General features: G+C 40.9%; 1 protein-coding gene across 1 annotated transcript in view; it reads right to left on the reverse strand.

Annotated features, from left to right (window-relative positions):
• LOC124622834 (trypsin alpha-3-like) overlaps positions 1 to 23,755 on the reverse strand; it is a 179,859-nt gene that overhangs the window by 19,287 nt on the left and 136,817 nt on the right. The window contains exons 3-4 of the mRNA XM_047148625.1: positions 10,555 to 10,693; positions 838 to 1,004 (exon numbers count right to left, since the gene is read on the reverse strand). Coding sequence (XP_047004581.1) covers positions 838 to 1,004; positions 10,555 to 10,693 — 306 coding nt within the window. The remainder of the gene's footprint in view (positions 1 to 837; positions 1,005 to 10,554; positions 10,694 to 23,755) is intronic.

The following is a 23,755-nucleotide window of genomic DNA, read 5'->3' on the forward strand; positions in this document are numbered from 1 at the left end:
TAGGCATGGGCTTTGTGTCTATCTTGGCCACAATAATGCGTTCACTATGCTGTTTGTAGTAGCTAACCCGCACTCCTATTTTTTTATTCATTATTAAACCTACACGTGCATTACCGCTGTTTGATTTTGTATTTATAACCCTGTAATCACCTGACCAAAAGTCTTGTTCCTCCTGCCACCAAACTTAACTAATTCCCACTATATCTAACTTTAACCTATCCATTTCCCTTTTTAAATTTTCTAACCTACCTGCTCGATTAAGGTATCTGACATTCCACGCTCCGATCCGTAGAACGCCAGTTTTCTTTCTCCTGATAACGACGTCCTCTTGAGTAGTCCCCGTCCGGAGATCCGAATGGAGGACTATTTTACCTCCGGAATATTTTACCCAAGAGGACGCCATCATCATTTAATCATACAGTAAAGCCGCATGTCCTCGGGAAAAATTACGGCTGTAGTTTCCCCTTGCTTTCAGCCGTTCGCAGTACCAGCACAGCAAGGCCGTTTTGGTTAATGTTACAAGGCCAGATCAGTCAATCATCCAGACAGTTGCCCCTGCAACTACTGAAAAGGCTGCTGCCCCTCTTCAGGAACCATATGTTTGTCTGGCCTCTCAACAGATACCCCTCCGTTGTGGCTGCACCTACGGTACGGCCATCTGTATCGCTGAGGCACGCAAGCCTCCCCACCAACGGCAAGGTCCATGGTTCATGGGTGTATTGCTATCCTTAGGAAAAAGTCTTGAATTACTTATTGAACGCCCGTCGTACATTTCAGGTTTTTATTATACTTGGGAACCATCTCTGTAAGACAGCAGCCATTACGAAGACAACTCACCTGTTGGCTACCTGTAGCGTGTCCACCAGCAGGCTGTCAGACAGGAGTCGCGGTTGTCCAGCGCCGGATCCCCAACCAGTCTGCACAGCGACGGCTCCAGTTTGGGGCTCCGTCCTGGCCAGAGGAAGAGGGCGCGCCAGCCGTCCGAGCTTGAAAGCCGAATCCACCTGCGGGACAGCACAATACATGTTGTGAAGGTACACAGCTGGTTCATAGTCTTGTGCGAGCAGCGCTTAAGCACCTGCATATTGCAGGACGAAACTGCCGAAATGAACGGGCAAGCACAGGTTATGGATGTGCAGGCAACTCCCTCACGTAGGGAAGCAGGCGTGTTAAGCTTCAACATATTGCACTACACTATATGATTATTTTTGATGATTATTTTTGCTGTATCACATGACATAACTTCTGTTTAATTACATGTTCACAGTGTTAATAGTTCTGAGTTTTCCGATCAATCCAAGGTTTAGCTGAAATAATTAACTGAAAGTCCCAACATAAAATATTCGCAACAAAATGATAACCAAGTCTTTCGCGACGGTACTGTTGTATAAAATATTCTCGGACTTCTTGCCGCGTCAATTCAGGGTAAGACCTCGAGCCTTGGACGACTACCTCTTTTGTCTTCGTCAGGAGCAACTGACAGTCTGAACTGCTGTTGTGGTGGCATTATACAGCCCATAGACGGCTTGTGATTTGTTGGTATTTACGTAATTCAGCCGTGGATGGTGCCAACGTCTGCGCTGGTGGTGCCACCACTCCCATAGTAACGTAAACATTGCGACTAATATCTCTGCATCTTTCCTGCACCGACAGCTCGCTTGCCGGCCAGTGTGGCCGAGCGGTTCTAGGCGCTTTAGTCTGGTACCGCGACACCGCTACGGTCGCAGATTCGAATCCCGCCTCGGGCATGGATGGTTGTGATGTCCTTAGGTTAGTTAGATTTAAGTAGTTCTAAGTTCTAGGGGACTGATGACCTCAGATGTTAAGTCCCATAGTGCTCAGAGCCATTTGACAGCTCGCTTCCATGCACCGCTAAGATTCTATCTGCTGTCGCGCTGAAGTTCTTTTGTCTTCTTATTTCTACAAGCTCCTTAATTACAGAATCCCAATATTTATGGAGATGGGACAATAATCTGTTTTGTCACACAACATCTTATACTTGGTTCAATGGCCGTGCTCAGCAACTGCAGATTTGTTCAGTTCTCGATTTTTAATATTGATGTTCTGCACAGCGGTCGGAAAGGATGTGTATGGGTTGACTGATGTAATTGCTTCCGCAATAAGGCATGTTATAAAGCCCAGGGATCCTTTCCTGCGTGATGTCTGGGTGTTGTGTGATGTCCTTAGGTTAGTTAGGTTTAAGTAGTGCTAAGTTCTAGGGGACTGATGACTATAGATGTTAAGTCCCATAGTACTCAGAGCCATTTGAACCATTTGATCCTTTCCTGTTTTGAGAGCAGCAAGAATGATATCTTAGATGCTCCTGTGCGCGATGTAATTAATGTAACCTGTCTTTGCAGTGTTTTAAATAGCAATACGGGATTGTACTATATTCTTATATTCATCAATTAAAGTTGCTTCGAGGAACAGCGGAAGCAGTCTTTCACTGGTTAATTTACGACTATCTTCAAGCGTCCGCAACTTACGTTTCTCCACCATCTCCATGACGCCCTCGCATATTCTGCCCATCGCCGTATACGCGTGTGATTGCGGAAATCTTCACTTACCTGCTCATAGAATTGCTTCAGTATCTGATGAACAATAACTAATATGTAAGGCGTGGTATCCCAACAGTTTCTACGAGTAATCTTGAGTAACATTGAAACTGAAGCAAGGGACAGACTGACTGAAAGTTTTTCAGTGATATCAGTGTAGCAAGCATCTATAGCGATGTACGGCTAAGAATGCTGTCTGTAGAAGCAGAACTGACACTAATTTTAGCTGTTTTCACACCATTTTCAATGGGCAAAGACCGTAGTATCTCCAATTAGATACGATATACTGGAAGTTGTTTTCTGTTATCCAGTTTTTGTGTGAGCGGGCCTGGTTCCCGTAAGTAAACCTGCAACAACAATGCGCCCACACGGCTGCTGCAAGGGCCATGACATTTTCCACTGTGGACTCCAGGAAAAGAATCTCTTCCAATAAATGCTGTATTTGTTGATGATTGTATTTCAGGCAGAAATATTGTGATCTAACTTCCACAGTTCCTGAGCTTCGTGAACCACCCACTTGGCTATGGCAAAAATCTTCAGCTTGGCAGACAAAATATTTCTGAATCCCTATGTGAAGTTAAAAAGTATGATATCTTTAAAGTTATTATCATTTATATAAAAAAATTTCACGATGACTACTGTAACTCTGCGGATGGGAGTCTACGCGCGAGCATCTTTTGCCGGCCGCGGTGGTCTTGCGGTTCTAGGCGCGCAGTCCGGCACCGCGCGACTGCTACGGTCGCAGGTTCGAATCCTGCCTCGGGCATGGATGTGTGTGATGTCCTTAGGTTAGTTAGGTTTAAGTAGTTCTAAGTTCTAGGGGACTGATGACCACAGCAGTTGAGTCCCATAGTGCTCAGAGCCATTTGAACCATTTGAACATCTTTCGGCTGTCCACAAGCGCCATGATAGATGCCTCTGTTCAGCTTAAATCTGTTTGTGTTTATGCGTAACTGGAAGTACGGATGAGAGACATGCACGCAGCGATTCGCTATTAATCAACTATTGAAAACACAAGCCTTGCACACTAGTTATTCTTTCATCAAATACCGAAAGATGTGAAAGCAACCGAAATTAGTTGGTAGCCTGTGATGTTTACGCAGAAAACACCATGGACGTTGGGATTACAGTAAATTCAGACTGTGCGTTTAAAGACGACCTTACTGATGCTTGTGATGAAGTGCCAAATGGGAGATTTTCTATCATCACTGCAGATGTGGTGTAGACAGTTAAGACAGAAGTAGAAGAAAACACAAGTCACCTAACTCTGAGGAGGGGGCCCATGGGCTCTGAAGCACGTTCAATCACATCTCACATGTGTTGGATCGGCTTCAGACCTGGCGAGCTGGGAGCCAGAAAATCAATTGCCACTCCCCATCGTGTTCCTCGAACCTCAAAATCACACTCTTGACTTCGTGTCATGGGGCATTACCTTGTTGGGAAATGCCACTGCCATTAGGAAACGTGATCCTCACGTAGGGGTACACTTGGTTTGCATCCAGTGTACGATACTCTTTGACCGTGATGGTACATTGCACGAGTTCCACTGGACCTGTGGATACCCACGAGAATGTTCTCCAGAGCATAATGGAGCCGCCACGAGCTTGTCTCCGTCCAGCAGTACAGGTGCCAAGGAGCTGTTGTCGTGGAAGACGACAGATTCGCTCACTCCCATCAGGATGACGAAGAGGCTTCCGGGATTCATCACACCGTGAAACGCTCTACCACTGTGCCGACGTCCAGTTGTAAGTAGACTGTTTAGGTTTTTATGCTGGTAACGCCACGTAGCGCTCTATATGAAAATCGCTAACTAAGCTGTGTGAAGTCTGTGGCTGGTTGGCATTGTTGGTATGGTCGCTATTGCAGTTGGATGTGAACGGCGCGTAGCGTTACACAGTTGGAGGTGAGCCGCCAGCAGTGGTGGATGTGTGGAGAGAGATGGCGGAGTTTTGAGAGCGGATGATCTGGACGTGTGTCCATCAGAGATGGTAAATTTGTAAGACTGGATGTCATGAACTGATGTATACGTTATGACTTTTGAACGCTATAAAGGTAAATACATTGTTTGTTCTCTATCAAAATCTTTCATTTGCTAACTATGCCTGTCAGTAGTTAGTGCCTTCAGTAGTTAGAATCTTTCATTTAGCTGACAGTATTGGCGCTCGCTGTATTGCAGTGGTTCGAGTAACGAAGATTTTTGTGAGGTAAGTGATTCTTGAAAGTTATAGGTTAAGGTTAGTCAGGGCCATTCTTTTGTAGGGATTTTTGAAAGTCAGATTGCGTTGCGCTAAAAATATTGTGTGCCAGTTTAGTGTTGATCAGAATAAGTAAAGAGAGAAATGTCTGAGTACGTTCAATTCTGTTCGGCTGTTTGAAAATCAAATAACGTAAGGGGTTTACCAGCACTGTCATTCATTAATTTTTTTCTGGTGACGCGTCACAGTGTCGACGGTCAAGTGCCCATTTCAGTCGTAGTTGCCGGTGTCGTGGTGTTGACATTTTCACACGCATTGGTCGTCGGTTGCGGAGGCTCATCGTTAGACTGCTCGCTGCACTGTGTTCAGACACACTTGTACTCCACTCATCATTAAACTTTGATGTTCGTTCCGACAGTTTGCCACCACTACTATTTTACCAATCTGCCTAGACTACGACGTCCGACATCTGTTATGAAAGGTGGCCGCCCAACCCCAAGATATCTGGACGCGGTTTCACCTTGGTTTCGCTACGTGTTGAAGCTACCCACCACAACACTCGTCGAACACCCGCCAAGTCGTGCAGCCTCCTAAATGCTCGTGCCAAGCCTCCGGGCCCTCGCAGTCTGCCCCCGGTCAAACTCAGACAGATTGCGCGCCTTCCCCATTTTACATAAGGACAGCATGCGCGATAATATTACATGTATAACGGGTGAGTCTGACTAGCAGTCAGTCATTCCTCGCCAGCTGAAGCTGCTGTCACCTGGACAGGGTTTATATCGATAGTTGATGGTGATCTGAATGTTCTGGCTGATGAGTGTAAAAATTCAGCAAATGAAGCAGGCGAAAGGGAATACAAACGTTTGAAAAGTCATATTGACACAGAGTGCATAAGCGCTAAGCAGGAATGGCTAGAGAATAAATGTAAAGATCAGGAGGATATTTCACTAGGAGTAAGGCAGCAAATATAAGAATCGAGGAGCATGGAATGGAAGCGGTGGTTGAGAAGTGAGTGAGACAGGGTTGTAGCCTCTCCCCGGTGTTATTAATTCTTCTTTACAGTGAACACGCAGTAAAGGAAACTAAAGAAAATTTGGGAGCTGAAATAGAAGTTCTTGGAGAAGAAATAAAAACTTTGAAGTCTGCCGATGACATTATAATTCAGTCAGCGACTTCAAGGGACATGTATGAGGAACTGAACGGAATGGAGAGTATCTTGAAAGGAGGATATAAGATGAACATCAACAAGAGCAAAGGAAGGATAATGGAATGTGGTCGAACTAAATCAGATGATGCTGAGGGAACAGATTAGGAAACAATACACTTGAAGTAGTAGATGACTCTTGTTATTTGGGTAGCACAGTAACTGATGATGACTGAAGTAGAGAAGATATAAAATGTAGACTAGTGACAGCCAGAAAAGTGTTTCTGAAGAATAGAAATTTATTAACATCGAATATAGATTCAAATGTCAGGAAGTCTTTTCTGAACATATTTGTCTGGAATATAGCCAAGTATGGAAGTGAAACATAGGCGATAAATAATTTACACAAAAAGGTAGTTGAAATTTCCGAAATGTGATGCTACAGAATAATGTTGAAGATTAGATGGGTAGATCACGTAGCTAATGAGGAGGTACTGAGTAGAACTGGGGAGACAAGAAATTCGCGGTACAACTTGCTCATAGAAGGTATCGAGTGGTAGTACACATTCTCAGACACCAAGGGATCACCAGTTTAATATTGGAAGGAAGTGCCGGGAGTAGAATTCGTAGAGGGAGACGAGAGAGGGATACAGAGGGTAGATTCGGAAGGATGTAGGTTGCAGTAGTTATCAGAGGATGAAGAGGCTCGGACACGAACAGCATGGAGAGCTGCATCAAACCAGTCTTCGGATTGCAGATCACAACAACAACAAATATTGCTACTCATGAAAGTATGTCTGGACATTATGAGAAGAATTGCAATTATTGCCCCCAACAGCGCTGGAATGTATATTGACGTCAGTAGTGGAAATTCTTAAATTTTAATTCAAGCTCTCCCAGTCTACTTGTGTTTTTGCTGAATAAACTGCTTTAATGAACTGCTTGCTCTATCATTTTAAGTATGAACACCATATTTAGACTGTTGTCCACTGTAAATTGTTGAAACGTTTGTAACCAATTATAGCCTCACCTGTTCACAATGAAGCCTCGTGAAGCACGAAATATCCTTATTGGAACTGGACACCACATATCAGGTCTTGCAGAGCTCCGCTGTGCACTCAGCCCTTGTGAGGCAGACTGAGGAGCTACTTGACTGAGAAGTAGCGGCTCCGGTCTCGGAAACTGACATACGGCCGGGAGAGCAGGGTGCTGGCCACATGCGCCTCCGTATCCGCATCCAGTGTCGCCTATGGGCTGAAGATGAAACGGCGGCCAGTCGGTATCGTTGGGCCCTCATGGCCTGTTCGGGAGGAGTTTAGTTTTAGTTTTAGAGCACCGGTGTGTCTACAGATCATACCCACTGTATCTCACGGAACGTTTTATAGTAATCTCGGAAATGTCAAATAGATGATCTTCCGAAATCAGCTTCGACTCTTTGCCCCGCTCACAAGTCCTATATCCGTAACGGGTTAGGTATAGGGGGTGACTCGTAGGTGAGCTAAGTATCTTGTAGTGTGATCGAATAATAGTGTTTCATAGATGGCAGATTACTCAACCTGTTCCACTTCAACGCATTTAATATTCACCCCAATTTTGAGATAAATATGATAGCCACATTCGATATTTACAATTTTTCTAAAGTCCTTCCTCAATTATAACGTTGTTTGCAAGTCCTTGGATTAGGAAGTGATCTCCTCACTCTACCGTTCCTACCACGAAGTTGTTTCCCTCTCATTTCTATTTTGGTATAAGAGTGAATATAATTGGCGATAAACTGGAAAACTGCAATACTCTATCTTTAAAATGAATTTTCTTCCGGAATTCTCTTAATGCATCAAAAAAATCTTGGACATAGAACATACGTCCATAGTTTTGATTTGCATAAATGGTATCATAGTGTGACGCAATGTAGATATTGGCGTGGAAGATGGTTTTTAAAACAGTGGTGACACTTGGAGGTCCAGTGATATCATTTAAAATGGGGAAAGAAAAAAGAGTGGACTGACACGGAGCATATGAACGATGTACAACACGAAGGCAAATAAACGACTGTTGATGCTTTCATAAACAATGTTAGAAAAAGAAGAATTTATAAGAAATGTGAATATGGAGGACAGCACGTCTAAATCTTTGTGTTTCATGCGGTACGCAACTAATGATCGCGTTTTGTTTAATATAAACTGGATATATGATTTTGTATCAGTGTAATCGGGGTGTCTATACACTTTTAATATTCACCCCTATTGATCATCCTACCATAAATTTTTATCCATATATTACATTCCCGGAGACTGCCATATTACAATCAGCAATTATTTAAACGAGGAACTACGTGAAATTCAAGAAAGAAGAATGGTCATAATGGATACATCTAAAGCGAGGACAGAGTGGGCAGTACCATTTGCCAATGCAGATCGTCAGCAGGTAGGAAGAGTTTCTCTGCATACAACGTGAGTCGCAGAAAAGTAATAACAGCAGAAAGTGGTGTGGGAGAATTAAAAGTGGCATGTATCAGTTCAGACTACAGTAAGCAGTTGTACTTGGAGTTGACACTGTGGAACAAATTATTTAGTAAGACAAGCTATTTGTTTAGAATCATTCTCGCAGGCGAAAGTAAATTGGATGTAACGGATTGATATTCATTCTCAGTAACTCTGTTAGTAGGAATTGCTTGTTAAGTACCAATTCACTAAGAAGTGAGTAACGAGATATTGAAGAGCACCTCAGCTTGTAACACAAATGTGCAGAAAATTTTGTGGTAGAGCCAGCTGACTTCATGCTTTCTATTTTTTAAACACTCAGCTGAGGTTGGTACACAGTAGTTTGCTGAATAGGGATATGTGGGCCAATATTTGGTCGGCATCATAAAATATAAAATATAAGTGTTATGCAGCTATGCTGGAAATGTCGTTTCTTATTCATCACGGAATTCTTGTAATTTCCTTTAGTAGGACAGCTGGAATTGCTAAACTCCAGTTTTTTTAACTCTTTTGTTCCGCAGTTGCTTTCCAGACATTCCTTGGCAGACAGAGAAGTTTCTTAAACATCACCATTGATGTTGAGTATCGTCTTTCAGCAATTTTTCTGGACTGTTGTAATTATTATAAATTATATACCTTGATTTTAAACTCATGTAAGCAATATTTGGATATTGTCAATGAAACTGATGTGAGTGTTTCTAACATTGATTTATAGATACTGCTATGACATAACGACGTGGATAAGTCTTGTAACTCCACTGCAATCAACATAGATAGTCTTGTTCTTGTTCTTGTTTTAGAGCAGTTCTTCTGCTTACTGTCATTCAAATTCTTACTAGCACAACATTAAGTAATGTACACTCCTGTACTTCGTGTTGTGAAAATAACATAATATGTTGTAAGTAAAGATAAAATGACGTAAATGAGTGTTCGTTTCTTAGTGCTGTGCTAATAAAAATACGAATGACAGCAGAGGAAAAGGTATAAAATCAGAAGAAGGGCAAGAGGTAGGTAGAATAGCATCTGTACTGATGAAGTAAATATCGACATAGACGATTATTACACGCAACTGAGGACGATAGAACAATGTTTGAAACTGTTACTACGGACAACTTTCTCAATAAGCCACAGTTGAAGGGTGTATAGAACTGTAAGCTGTTCCTATTGTTACAAATTTACAAATATGATTGACAACGGCCGCCTGCAGACCTGCGATAAGGTTGGGGGTCTTAGTGTTCTGTTCCTATTTGAGCTAGAAACATAGGGTACAATGGCTTGGTTTAGCCCAAACCAGCGGCGGTTTGTATAGCCGTTTATACATCTACTGAGTTTCTTTACGCATGCCACTTACATGTTTAAAACTTGTGGAAATCGGTTTAAATATTATAAACGGAAGTGAAAGATAATAAAAAAACGTATACCGGATCAGTCGTCGGCAGAGTCGACAAAAACCTGTTACGGTTGCCAAGCTATTGAGCTCTAACACCAAAATTATGATACAGTAAAAGTTGAGAACCATAATAAAAATTCTCCTATCATAGCACAAAGTCAGGGATGTAAAAGAAGGAAACTAAATTTTCGATTCATCTGGAAGCTTCAAAGATACTTAAATCAAAACATTTTGACATATTCTCTCATTTTTACAAGTCAACCTTAAGTCCCCAGCCCAGTGATTTCTCATAGCCTGTTGACACACCTGCATCTCTCAACTTTTGGTCTTAAGTCCCTGATTGTGTGCCCAAAATCCTAAAGATTCGCCAGCTGTAGTAGAGTATATAAAATATCATATGGCTGAAGAGAATAAATGTAATATCTAAAAATTTTATGAATTTTTTCCGGGGTAAAAGATTTTTGGGGCTGTATTTGTTGCTGGGGTGATGACATCATGCATAACGTTACTTTACTTGACACAATGCGTTATATTACATGATATGAGTACTAATACTAACAAGTAAACTTGAGCGAATATGTCCAGAAGTTTTGGTTTAAATATCTTACAAGCTGCCACTTATGTCGAAATACTAGTTCCCTTCTTTTACATTTTACATTTCAAACTCTGCCAGAATATATTCACTTTTTTGTGGTATGATACGAGCATTTCCCTTATGCCAAACTTATGGTTGCTCTGGAAGGTGAAGGCAACTGACGTTACGAATCTTGAGCCTGTCTCAGTGGCTTACCTTGATGAGGCCGATGTCGTAGTCGAGTCCGAAGAAGTCGTAGTGGACGTGAGACGCCCTGTCCGCAGCAGGGTGCAGCGCTCCGCCCCTCTTGGTGGTTTCGCTGCCAGACCGCACAGCCAGGCCGAACGTCGACAGCCTGCCCGTGGGAAAGTGAGAAAAACAGTGTTAATGTAGCGAATCTGTTACGTGCTCCTCATCAAAGTGTGAGTGCCAGAGTGTGAATCTTGTAGAATCATGTTCTAATTTTATCTCCCAGACGACCGGTAGTTGAGCGTAGAGACATTAGAAACATACACTATTGGCCAATGAAATTGCGAGTAACGAAATATTACAGTTTAATAGGAAAAAATAAATGATCAAAATTATTGGTTGTTTGGGAATAGGCACTGTACGAAATTACACACAGAGCGCTGCCAACTCCACTGTTAAAAACAGCTCTAACACGTCTGGGCATTGAGGCGAACTGGGCTTATATGACAGAGACAGTACGCCAATCCGTGCTGCTTAGCCCTATGCCGTAGTTTTTCAGTTGTCCAACTGGCGAGTGGCAAATCAGTCGTATCTAGACATATCAGGGGTCCCATATCACTCCAATTGCTCATGCCCCACACCATTACAGAGCCTCCACCAGCTTGAACAGTCCCATGCTGACATGCAGGGTCCAACACCTGCTGCCTTAAGTACCGGGTATGTGAACCAGTGGTGATCGCATTGCGTGCCCAAAATATGATGAACAGAAATAGTTTTCAAATTTAAAAGAAAAGTTGATATGATTAAACAGGAACATGAAAATCAAAATGTGTGGGACTATAGGTCTTGTGCCAACAGCTTTGCCACAGTGATAACAGCAGTTCCCGTCACATCACTGCCGGGTTTAGTCTAGCACTTGTATGGGTCACCGTCCAGGTCTGCCGGACGCTGTAGGCAAGCGGGCTGCACTCAGTTCTCGCGAAGCGAACTGCACGGACTTACCTACCATGTCACCTTTATTTGTCGCAGCGCTCAGCATATATACATCACATATGTTTGACAAGGAACACACTGAGTGAGAGGTCGCAAGTTATGTCTTTAGTAAAACTATCTTTACTAAGACTATCTTTAGTAACAGAAAATGAGTGTCTGGGAGGTGCTGAGATCAACCTTCTATGGGATGTATCCACTGCGCTTCCCAAAGTAGACATCATCGACATTCAAGAAATGTTCAGAACAAACCATTAACTTGCACCATGAACACAGAATGAAAAATGTAGTGATACAGTGATCACGAAGGTCAGCACTATCAAGACCGGAGCCTAACTGCTTGGGAGTTGCAAGCCGCTCAGGACCTTCAGTTAGATATCCGGTCTTAGAGAGTACATGCAGAAACATATTGCTATAACGGGCTGATGAGAACTGATGGAATGCGATGGCATGCAACCGTAATCGAAACAGTCTGCCAGGGATATTATCACGAAACTGGCTATCCTTTAAGGGGGGGAGGACGTCAGAGGGGCGCACTTGGAACAGGAGAGACACCACAGGACATTATATTTTCTACTGTCTATACTTTTACAAAAAATTCATAAAACTTTGTCAGCATGACCAGGAAGGATTCAGGATTCACACTCATAGCAGTGGAAGTGCAAAAACATAACAAAATAATTTTTTTTAGATAAGAAATATAATTTTTTCACTTACTGTTGGCTGCATTTGTTGCTATAGGTACATTTTTCTTCACAAGTAAGAAAAATTCTTTGATGAATTTTGCACAGCATACAATCCATACTTACAGGTGTATGAAACTCTAGAATTTTCCAAGTCTATTAAAAACTGTGGTAAAAATTGAGATAACTAACTAAAAAATTTGATTTTTTTCTAAGCATAAAGTTCAAAACGTAACAGCTCATTCATTTTTTCATAAATTAGATGGATTGTAGAGTTTCAGACCCCTGTACGCATGGTTTGTATGCTGTGCAAAATTCATCGAACAGTCTCTCTTACTTATGAAGGAATGTGTACCTGTAGCCACAAATGCAGCCAATAGTAAGTGAAAAAAATGATGAAATTTCACATATAAAATGAATTATTTTGTTATGTTTTTGAACTTCCGCTGCTACGAGTGTGAATCCTGAATCCTTCCTGGTCATGCCGACAAAGTTTTATGAATTTACTTGTAAAAGTATAGACAGTAGAAATTAAAATGTCCTGTGGTGCCTCTCCTGCTCCAAGTCGGCCCGTTTGACGTCCTACCCCCCTTAAGACATGACTACAGATTGGGAAATATGTTTTGTAGGCACAGAAGAAACATATACCCAGAGGCTGATTTTCTCCAGTGGTTCCAGGTTCTGCAATGTCAGACACTTTTCAGGAGGCATAGTTTGCTCTAAAGATGTATGCATTTTATACACATACGAGGAATCAACCCAAAGCAATTTATTTGACCACTTTGTGTCCGAAATCAGTGCTCATACGATAGTTGTATATCTCGTACGCCCATTTACCCACTCTTGTTTGCTGTGACGAAAAATTTCCCTACTTCCCTTGCAAAATCAAGCGTATTAGAAAGAATCTTAGGGTCAGAGCACCTCCCACTTCTCGCAGCACAATAAATAACGATCCAGCCAATTTATCATCCAGATTAACAGTTGGCATTGTTGTATATCAATGCATTAACGCATTCATGGTAGTCTTCATACTATTCTCTTGCTATCTCTTATTTCCAGATTTCCTTTAATATGCATTTCCTCTTCAAAGCCCTATTGGTCGGAGTAGAAAACGAATTCCTTACTGAACAATGGCATTAGTTTGTTTATCTCATCTACAAATATTCGGACCGATTCCACAGTTGGCTGCGCATCATCAAGTTGACACTTTGTTTGAAATTTCATTACAGTACGTCCTCCAGTTTCGTATCACTGTCTGCAATTATGAAACCATAAACTGCGTCCCTTGAAATCACTGTAATATATGTCGCTCGCAGTTTGATGTCCGTGACATAATAGGTCGTTGTGATGCACATTCTGTAAAACCCGCTAACATCATTTTTTGTGACAAGTGCACCTAATCCTCCCTTGAATATCTGTAATTCTTCTTATGCACTGCATGGTCACATTGATGCCGGCTTATTCGAAATCTGTTCATAATTGTTTTTTTGATCTTCAATATACGTAATTATATTTAATACCGGCTCCTTTGACAACGATTGTCGTTCACTATGTTTCACTGCCTCAAATGGTTCAAATGGCTCTGAGCACTATGCGACTTGACATCTGAGGTCATCAGTCCTCTAGAGCTTAGAACTACTTAAACCTAACTAACCTAAGGACATCACACACATCCATGCCCGAGGCAGGATTCGAACCTGCGACCGTGGCAGACACGCGGTTCCGGACTGAAGCGCCTAGAACCGCTCGGCCACCGCGGCCGGCTGTTTCGCTGGAACAGGATTTGCGTCTCCCTGTCCGACAAGGATGATGAACTTCAAGTCTCCACACCTGTTTCAATATCATTTTCAATTGTTAATTACGTATCGTCATCACAGTGTCCGCACGGTCGGGCGTATAATACACCACACATTCCACTGACTCATCTTGCAGGAAAGTACTTCTTTTGCCCGTTCTTTCTCACTCTCCAAAATTCCTTGCGTTCTTTTCTAACGACATGTCAACTTCGTCAACTGTTGTAAATATAACGCAATGCTTGCTTTGTGTATTATTGCGACTGGTCTGCTTTGTATCAACATTACCAGCACTGTAGCACTTTTGTGAGTTACTCATCGTCTAAGCAGTTCAACTACACCACGTAGCCTCATGGTGTACTCGCCATTGGATACCTCCAGTCCCACCCCCTGTTGCGACTGCATGGTAGACAATATGTGGGGCGTCGAATGCCGTAAACATCTTCGGCCTTTTGTGACTTCGCACTCAGGGTGTTACTTATGAGACTTTAAAACGTGTCTGGAATCATATAGCTTCATTTGGTTACAGCACCTATGGCTGGGTTTTAGCGTTGGCAGTGCTGTTCTGTTTAAGGGAAGTACCAAGTTGGTTGAGGTGTGCATGAGACTTTGTAATGATGAGGGAGGCATGCTATGGTTGTATGTGCAGTTGCGCAAAATCACTGTACCGGGGTGGCATAGCGCTAATGTACATTAAAAACGATACAACATTTATTTGATTTCCTTTTGTATCTGTTACCATTTCGATCGCATTCATTCAGAAACATTAAACTCATGGTAGTTTTACACCCTCTTGATAGCCATATTGGCGCGTAAAAAAATGTATCTCTGGTTTTGTTCTACTCTAGAACATATTCAAAGCCTATCAAAATCTAAATGATCTCTCGGATATGTCCGCTTGGAAGTACGTAACTGGTTTATTGAGAGTAAAAGCTTACCACTCCCATATGGTAGAAATTGTGGAACCGTCGCTATTTCCGAACAAAATTAGACAACAAGAGGTTTTAAAAGCACATGTTGAAATTTCTTTTATAAATTTTGGGTACTTTACTATGACTTCTATCCCTGCAAAGCTAAGCGGGTTGTGCTATCTTTCTCTTCAACGCGTCGGCTTAATGAAAACCAATCATAAATTTTATTGGGAAATTAAGGTTTCTTGCTCGCCTTTCGACCTTGTAAATAAATAAAAGAAAACTAATTTTTCAGCAGGGAGAATCCAAACTTGATATTTATTTTAAGTTAATTAAGAAACGACACCGGCAGAGAAACCAAGTTAAAGAAGCCCCTGCGGGAAACCGACCTGAAATGCTAAAATGTCCGAGGAATCCTTAGGAAGTTAACTGAAACAAGTAATTAAAATTTGTATAAATACAAGTGTGAACGAAGGATTACGCTACTAGACAATCGGCGTTCCTTACTTATTTCTTTATACTAAACATAATATTAACTGGTTGCGGATGGTTGTTCCTAATGGCGGCTGAAATAGTTCAACCTGTTTCATACTGTTTTTCATATGTGATTGTTTTATCTCACACAAGTTGTGTCGTACTTTAATAGATCTTTGTTTCTCTGCCGGTAGTTAGTCAAGAAAGATGTAATTAACTCTCTGTAAATGAGAGAATATTCTGGGAATGGATCAAATATTCCCTTACAGTGAAATATCCAAGGGCAGAAGCACTTTTGCGTACAAACATTAGACGAAAAATCTGTGCTTAGCTCTCAGTTTTTTGCATATACTTGTATTGATCTAAGGTCAATGCATGTGCTCAAACTTGGGCGCTTAGCTTCTTAAGATCGTACAACTGCAGATGGAAATAAAATCGTTCACCCCTGCTCCATCACTGCATCTCAGATTTGAAGAAACATGAATTTCCAAGTACATATCGGTCTGTCAGCGCTTTTAATGTTTTAGTCAGCAAAAGTAAGACTGATTTCGTGCGTTGATCCATTTGTTTCTGACTTTAGGAAATCGTTTAATCTCTCCTCACATTCTTCACCTGATTCCCACATTTCTGTATGTTTTATAAATGTTGTCATCTATCGCTACTTCCCGAGCCACGTAAATTAACGCAATGGAATGAGTACTTCCACAAATAAAAGAACTTTATTGGTACTTTTCATTTAGTGGTGAAAGGAACAGTAGAAGGTAAAAAATATCAACTGTATGAGGATTTAAATAGTGCGTCTGCCGAAGAGGCCACGAAAATAAGAGAGACTTTGGCCTACACCGAGGCTTATCCTTTTTCATATATTCCTCATTGCACATAGGAATGCTACAAGACAGATAGACTACTGATTCTAAGTGCCCTTGGCTAGTCAATGCACTCACTGTAGCTTGTGCATTAACTCCATGGACGTGCACAGTTAGAAATAGTGTCAATAAAAGTCATTAATTTATTTCAATCCTTTACTATCGTTGTTGCGTAATGCTGTAGAAAATCTAATGTACAGGTATGAAACGAAATATCAAGTGGGCGAGAAATGAATTGTGTGCACCTGCCGTCAACAAACAACAAACGATGTTGTGATGGGTACGGTCGCTTTGCAGAGCGTTTGCAGTCTGTTATTGGGACAGACACAAATAGGTTACCCCGAACATCGCGTGTTTGTTCTGTCTGCCAGTACGAATGTGGCGCTGATGTCCTATTTGCATGCAGTTTTAGTGAAGTTAAAACAGATTCACACGCAGACTGCTGTATGTTATGGAACCTGTTACAGCACGTGAACACATAATGTATTGTACGACAACATGTAACATTAACCGCATAATAAACCAGTAATGGACTGTGAGTCACAATGATGAGACTTCAGTCTCTTCGAAATGTGCAATAACGTTAACGAAGATTTATTTCGGGAGTGTAGAGAAAGTACCAGTGGGTAAAACATAAAAAATTTATACCATTATTTTTCAGGTTCTACAACAGGTAAAATTAATTATTCGTAGTCTGTGTGCTCACATGAACACATTCGTATGAATGCTCTTTACAACGAGCCAATATTTCAAACTAGGATCTGCGATTCAGTTCATGAAAACAGAATAACTGTGGAATATTTATCACAATGAATGGATGAATGTAACTTACGAATTTAAGGTCACGCTAAGGTCACTTGAGAGAGAGTGCGTAGTCATACGGACAGAAAGTGAGTTACATAGCGGCATATCGCTGCCTGAAATGAACTTGGGAAACTTTAGAAAGAAAAACTACAAATATGGAAGAATACTTGGATGTCACTCTTCCCAGACACTACTTCAGTGCATATGCACTACGCCTCAACGCCAGTTGAAGGATATTTGACAGTATACTGTATACTACGTGCACCGGATTTAATAGCGAAAACTGACACGTTGAAAGTATACGATAACAGAGACAAAACCGCTTCAGTATAGATGAGGCCGCATACGAAACTTATTCGAAATAGCTGCGTATGGTTGGTTACCAGGCGCCGAGGACTTCAAAAATGGTTCAAATGACTCTTAGCGCAATGGGCCATCAGTCCCCTAGAACTTAGGGCAACTTAAACCTAACTAACCTAAAGACATCACACACATCCATACCCGAGGCAGGATTTGAACCTGTGACCGTAGCAGTCGCACGGTTCCGGACTGAAGCGCCTACAACTGCTCGACCACCGCGGCCAGCGCCGAGGACTAAAGGCATTTGAAATGTAAACTTTTCGATTACGGCATCGTTATTAATTTCAATAATCCACGACTGCAATTTGATATTTCAGATATGAACACAGACAGTAACTTCATTTATCCAAATATATAGTTATGCACCCTTAAACATTTATAAGGCAAACTGGAAAATAAAAGTGTGCTCCCTTGAATTTAATGACTGCCTTACATACTCGAGGAGTCCACTGAAGTAAGTTTTTGTAGGAATTGTGAGTCTAAATGATTCCAGACACCATTGAAAACATCCCAGAGGTGTTCCTTGCTTGCTAGATGAACTCTAATTTCGATTCGTCTGTGAAAAAAACTTTTCTCATTTTTCATATGTCCATTTGCTACGTTACCAAGCCCATTCGAGTCCATTATTTTTGTTTACGTTCTTCAGAACAGTTTTCTCGCTGCCATACTCCCTTACAAGACGGTAACAATCAGTTCCCTTTTTAATGTTGCAACAGATTTTTTTTTGTTCATTTCTACAAACTGTGCGCGAACTTGTGCTCCGGTTTTCAACATATTTCTGGAGAATTTTTCAACACGGTCAGTTGTTTTACAATGTCGTCTTGGTCTTGGTTGCTTCATACCGTTGCTTCTGACTCACACTATAGACCCGCCGCATTATTTTGCAGTGAAGGGCATAGATAAACACGCTTGTCTGAGTGCTACAATTGCAGCACGTTTGTCTACAGATGTCTGAATTCTACGAGCTTTATTAATGATGTGTTCACTGTCAACTGTACTAAGGAACTGAAGTGCAGTAACGATGCAGTATTTATCGTACCACTGCTTGAAGTACACTGCGTTCAACACAGCACTACCGGGAACCGCAGAGCAGTGTGGAATTGACACTCACTCATCACACAGGTAAACAAACAAGCCAGTTCAGGTAACTGTTTTGTATTTACACAACACTCTTCCGGATAATGTTGCCTGTAGATGGAAACCGTCATAGCCTTGACAAGTTTACTGTATTGTTCTATTCCTTCGCAGGCGTGGTATCATAAAGTATCTACAGATCATTAGATGTACAGCATTAGGATTATTGTAATTAATTAGTAATTAGTTAGTAGTATTGTAAGTCCCATGTAATTCAACAATGCCCCATGATTTCAGCATGTTACACATGGCCGGCCGCTGTGGGCGAGCGGTTTCAGGCGCTTCAGTCCGGAACAGCGCTGCTGCTACGGTCGTAGGTCCGAATCCTGCCTCGGGCATAAATGTGTGTGATCTCCTTAGGTTAGTTAGGTTTAAGTGGTTCTAAATCTAGGGGACTGATGATCTCAGATGTTAAGTCCCATAGTGCTTAGAGCCATTTGAACCATTTGTTATACATGAATGGTGGGGCACCGGCATGGTGTGATGCTGATAAAACTCGACGTCTAACGTGCCCATATTGTCCAAGATAGATATAAAGAGCAGTGGCCTCCAAGATTAGTTCATACATGGCACGTCTTCTGAACTTCTCTGTCGTGTGCCATCTCAAAAGTGAAGTGTACGGCATTCTCGAAGGTACGGTTTAGTATCGACAAGATTTACATTGTGATCCGGAGATTTGGCGAGAATTCGTAACTTAATGCAAAGACGTGAGCAATAGTGTGCGAAGGCTGCAGAGAAAGCCACTACTGGTAGGAGAGTACAGTAAACTATAGCATGTTACGTACTGGAATAGAATGGTATTTCTTTTTGATATGCACCATTGCTGCCCATTTAGGTCGGGACTTAATCGACATGTTTACATTTCAGTTGAATATACCAATAATTTATAACGTAGTCAGTGATGGTTGGTAACTCCTATACTCAGTTATCTCGCCAACAGCTCTTTTGTGAACTCGTTTGGGTTTTTGCTGTCGTATATTTTGAAGTGTGACAGATTTCATTATTAACCGTGAGTTACTATCGATATTTTTGAGTATCACAACTACTGTCCTGGGGTCATTAGTGAACCCACAAATTATTAGTGTCTCCATTTACTCTGATTCAATTATATTTGGTAATTTTTTGTACATATTCGTTTCAGCTTGTTTAAAAATACTTTCATCTAAATCTGAGGTACAAGAAAGCCAGAAACTCTTACAAGACGTGTTTTTTTTAATGTCTACATATTTTCAATTCTCAATGCAGAGGTAATTTTAAAGCAACAAATTTTTCATTTTAGTAGTAACTTTTCTTTTCTGCATCATCTGCCTAGTTGATTAAGGTCCAAATTAATCTCTGAAGCGCGAAATGTAATTTTTAATGCATAGTAAAGAAATTAACAGCCATTTCTTCATGCTTAACAAAAATTTCAATTTCCGAAATGTTTTTGTTCGTAATAAAGTTACTCTTTGTTGTATTGTACACATGATGTCTTCAACTGAGGGTGGTTTTTGGAGACATATTTGTTACATCTTGAACAATAGACTGATTTGTCATGATTTCTTGAGCAAAAGTTACATCTTTGGTGCTTTTTATGCCCATATGAGCTTGATGGTTGGAACTTCTCTTCCAAACGAAATGCTGAATTAATTAGTGTTTTCTAACTTGTTGATAGAGTTGGTACAGTTGCACGTTGTTTCATGTGCTTTTCAGTTAGATTTGTTGACAGTTCTTTAGTAAATTTAGAACGTGGCATCTTTGTGTTAGGATTGGAGTACTGCCATATTTCGTAACTATGAACAATATCAATAAACATTACAGCCCATCATATGGCTAGTGGCCCCCTTTTACATCTTCTTCCACATTTGTAGAGAGCACACTTCTGACGAAGGCCCCCCCTCCCCCATTGTAGAACTGTAGAATAGAATAATATCAGGTTCACCACTCTGCTGATCAGTGCTCCTGTCATGATGCACTGATGATAGCATGACTACTGATTAACTTTTCTTAGGGTCGTAGGAACATATTGTTAAAGCATTTCTTAAACAAAATTTGGTATGTCCCATTTCAAATGATTTATTGGGCAAGAATTCTGTTTCCAAGGTGTACCAACGTATGTCAGGCCAATCTTTTGTAATTCATGCGCCAGTTCTACAGAGGTGAACCAGTTATCTCCACTTACGTTTCTATTTGTCCGAGCAATGAGTTGAACCAGTTTCAGAAAAGACTGTGTTGGGATGCTTAGTTTTGATGGATTTGGAGTTGTCGCCTTCCCTGAATAAATAAAGGCTTTTATCAGATAGTGGGCTTTTGCACACACAAACACGAAATTTTAACCCACAATTTTGGGGTTTGTTTTGTAGATACACTGTAAAAGAAAAGCGTCCATGGAAACGTACTAGCATTTCATCAATTGTTGCAAATTGTGAACAGCTATAATTTGCTGCGGAGTTGGATATAAACTTGTTAAACAAGTCAGAAATAGCTGCCAACTTGTAACCTGATTGTTTTCTCTGTTCCCAAGTTGCTCGGTTATCAAATCTGATAACAGACAGAAGAAAAAGAAACCTTTCCTTGGACATTGTTGCTCTAAATATTGGTTTTCCTGTTAGCTCAGTAGCAAAGAACCAGTAGTCTGCATTCTCATGATGAGATTTACTAGCACCTGCGAGATAAATCAATCGGAAAAAACACTCGCATTCCTTCTAGAGACACGCGATCAACGAAAGTCGCAGTCACACCATAATTTGCGCTCACTTCAGAAATTTGTGTGTTTGTGTGATCTACTATAGTGTTCAGCATATCATCTGTAATAAGCAGAGACCATGCTTCAAATGGCATAGAAGGCTTACATTGCTGAGCAACTCCAATCAATCCCGGGTAACTGAACAAAAATATTCGATTTTCTCGTTCTAGAACTACTGGGCGGGTTTCGCGACCATTTGAACCTTTTTTCCCATATAGTAACTACCAGAATCATTTTCAGAGATTTTGTCTCCTGAGACACCCATATCAGAAACTTTTGTGTCTGTATTGTGAGTGATGTGTTCACTTTCACAACCTCTCGTATGTTCCTGGTTTCGCTCTTCAACTACAGATTCACGTTCTATGTTATCTAAATAGTTCATAACCTCCTCCGCCATCATAACATGTTCATCGATGCGAATAGATTCACTACTAATTGTTAGATCACATACGCCACTCAGAAGACACAATGCAATATTCGGAAATAATGCGCACATTAAGTACTATTCTGGAGTCTTCAGTGACCCCAAAATCTTATCACCCTGTAACAAACAATGTCACGACTTGCACTAACACGTTTCCTTGAAGACAACTAAGAGAATACTTACAATCTTTGATGCGAGAGCGGCGTCATTCCAGAGATAAATAAGATAATGTTTGTGCTGGGATCAAAAATGACCCCACGATAGTAACTGTGGGTTAATTAACATACACCCAGTACAGTGATGTAAGAAAAAGAAAAGTCCAGTTACAGCCCTGCGTAGGACTTAGAAAAGAGAAGTGGATCATTCAGCCATATCGGACTCAGCTGAGTGGAAGACTGTAATTATATCTAAGATCCGTTATATTAATACTGAACTTACGTGAAAGTAACATACCGAAATCACACTCTAACTAAAAAAGTTAAATAGAAAAAATGACTCACCACGAAGAGATTATCCATATAGCACGAAAATCGATACATGTGATGTACATGTACAGTCAAAAACAGATTACAATTTCTGAAACATTGGTTCATTCATTCAAGAGAAAGAGCTTCACTAGTTGAGCAGGCAAATAGCCTGTTGGTCAATCTTCGTCCCTTATTCAAACACTTATTCGGCCTGGCATTGATTGATATCGTGTAGAATTCCGTCCAATTGGCGGGATAAATCATCAAAATCCCGAACTGGTTTGAGAGTCCTGTCCCTAATGGACCAAAAGTTCTCAGTTATGAATAGATCCGGTGATCTAGCGCGCCAAGGTAGGGTTTAGCAGACACGAATTCAGGCAGCAGAAACTATCGCCCTCACATGGCGAGAGTTTTTCAAGCTTATCTTCATGGTGGCAAAGTCCTATCTCGCCCAGCATCGTCGGCGGATCTCTCTCTAGCTAAGAATGTTTGGAGAATTATGGGCTGGGATCTACAACCATCTCGACACTTTGACGATTTAACGCTACAATTGGACGGAAATTGCCACAATATCCCTCAGGAGGATCTCCAATAATTCTGTCAATCAAGGCCAAGCCAAGTAACTGCTTGCGTAAGTGTCAGAGGTGAGCCAACAGGTTTTTTTTAAAATTTAATTTTCTCAGTTTGTGAAGCTCTTTCTCTTGAATAAGTCATTCAGCTTTTCTGAAATCATAATCATTTGTGTATCTGCACGTGCACATCACATCTTCCAGTCATCGTGCCATTCCGATAATTCCTTCGTGGGGCGTTTTATTTTCTTTTTTTTTGTCTTACTGTGTAATATGTTACATATTAAAAATAAAGTAGCAGAATCAGTAGAATTTTCATATTCAGAGAAATTGCAGACAATAGTTGGACTGACTGGAAAAAGATAAAACAGAACAGTTAAAATGGCCTTGATCGTTTGCAATAAACTATATTTTCGTAACTGAGCTTCAGATTTGCCTAAAAACGAAAATTTATAGCCAACGTGTTTAATCACGTTTCAGTTACGGCAGTGATGCATGGACATAAGCGAAATAGGGGCAAGTAGGGTTCGAGGGATAATGTCGCTCCCTTTGACATTTGAAAAACTTAAGTGATTCCTCGTACACCACATACACCTTATACAGAGGACCAAGAATATCCAGCGCCTGATTTAAAATACTTCTCTTTTTCTGCGTCCACAACAATAGTCGTAATCAAACAAATCAACACACGCCGTATTACTAGACCTGGGACTTTTAGGTTCTAAAAATCTTAAATTAGGTTCCTAAAATATGTTACAAAAGTCAGAAAATAGGTGACCAAAATCTGACATTTTATTGTCTAGAAAGATAAATAGATCGACAATAATTCACATCATATTATTGTCCGTAACCATAATTACAGTCACTGTAAATAACTAACACTTTCTCCAGATTTTCCGTTGAGAAACTGCGTACCTAAACTGTTAATAGCATCTTATATGTCAAGAATGAGCGTCCCACATAAACAGATGTCACCGGACCTTATTTAAAATACGCTAATACGTTCAATGGGATCAGACACTCAAGTT

This window comes from Schistocerca americana, chromosome 7 (assembly GCF_021461395.2).
Source record: "Schistocerca americana isolate TAMUIC-IGC-003095 chromosome 7, iqSchAmer2.1, whole genome shotgun sequence".
Taxonomy (NCBI): domain Eukaryota; kingdom Metazoa; phylum Arthropoda; class Insecta; order Orthoptera; family Acrididae; genus Schistocerca; species Schistocerca americana.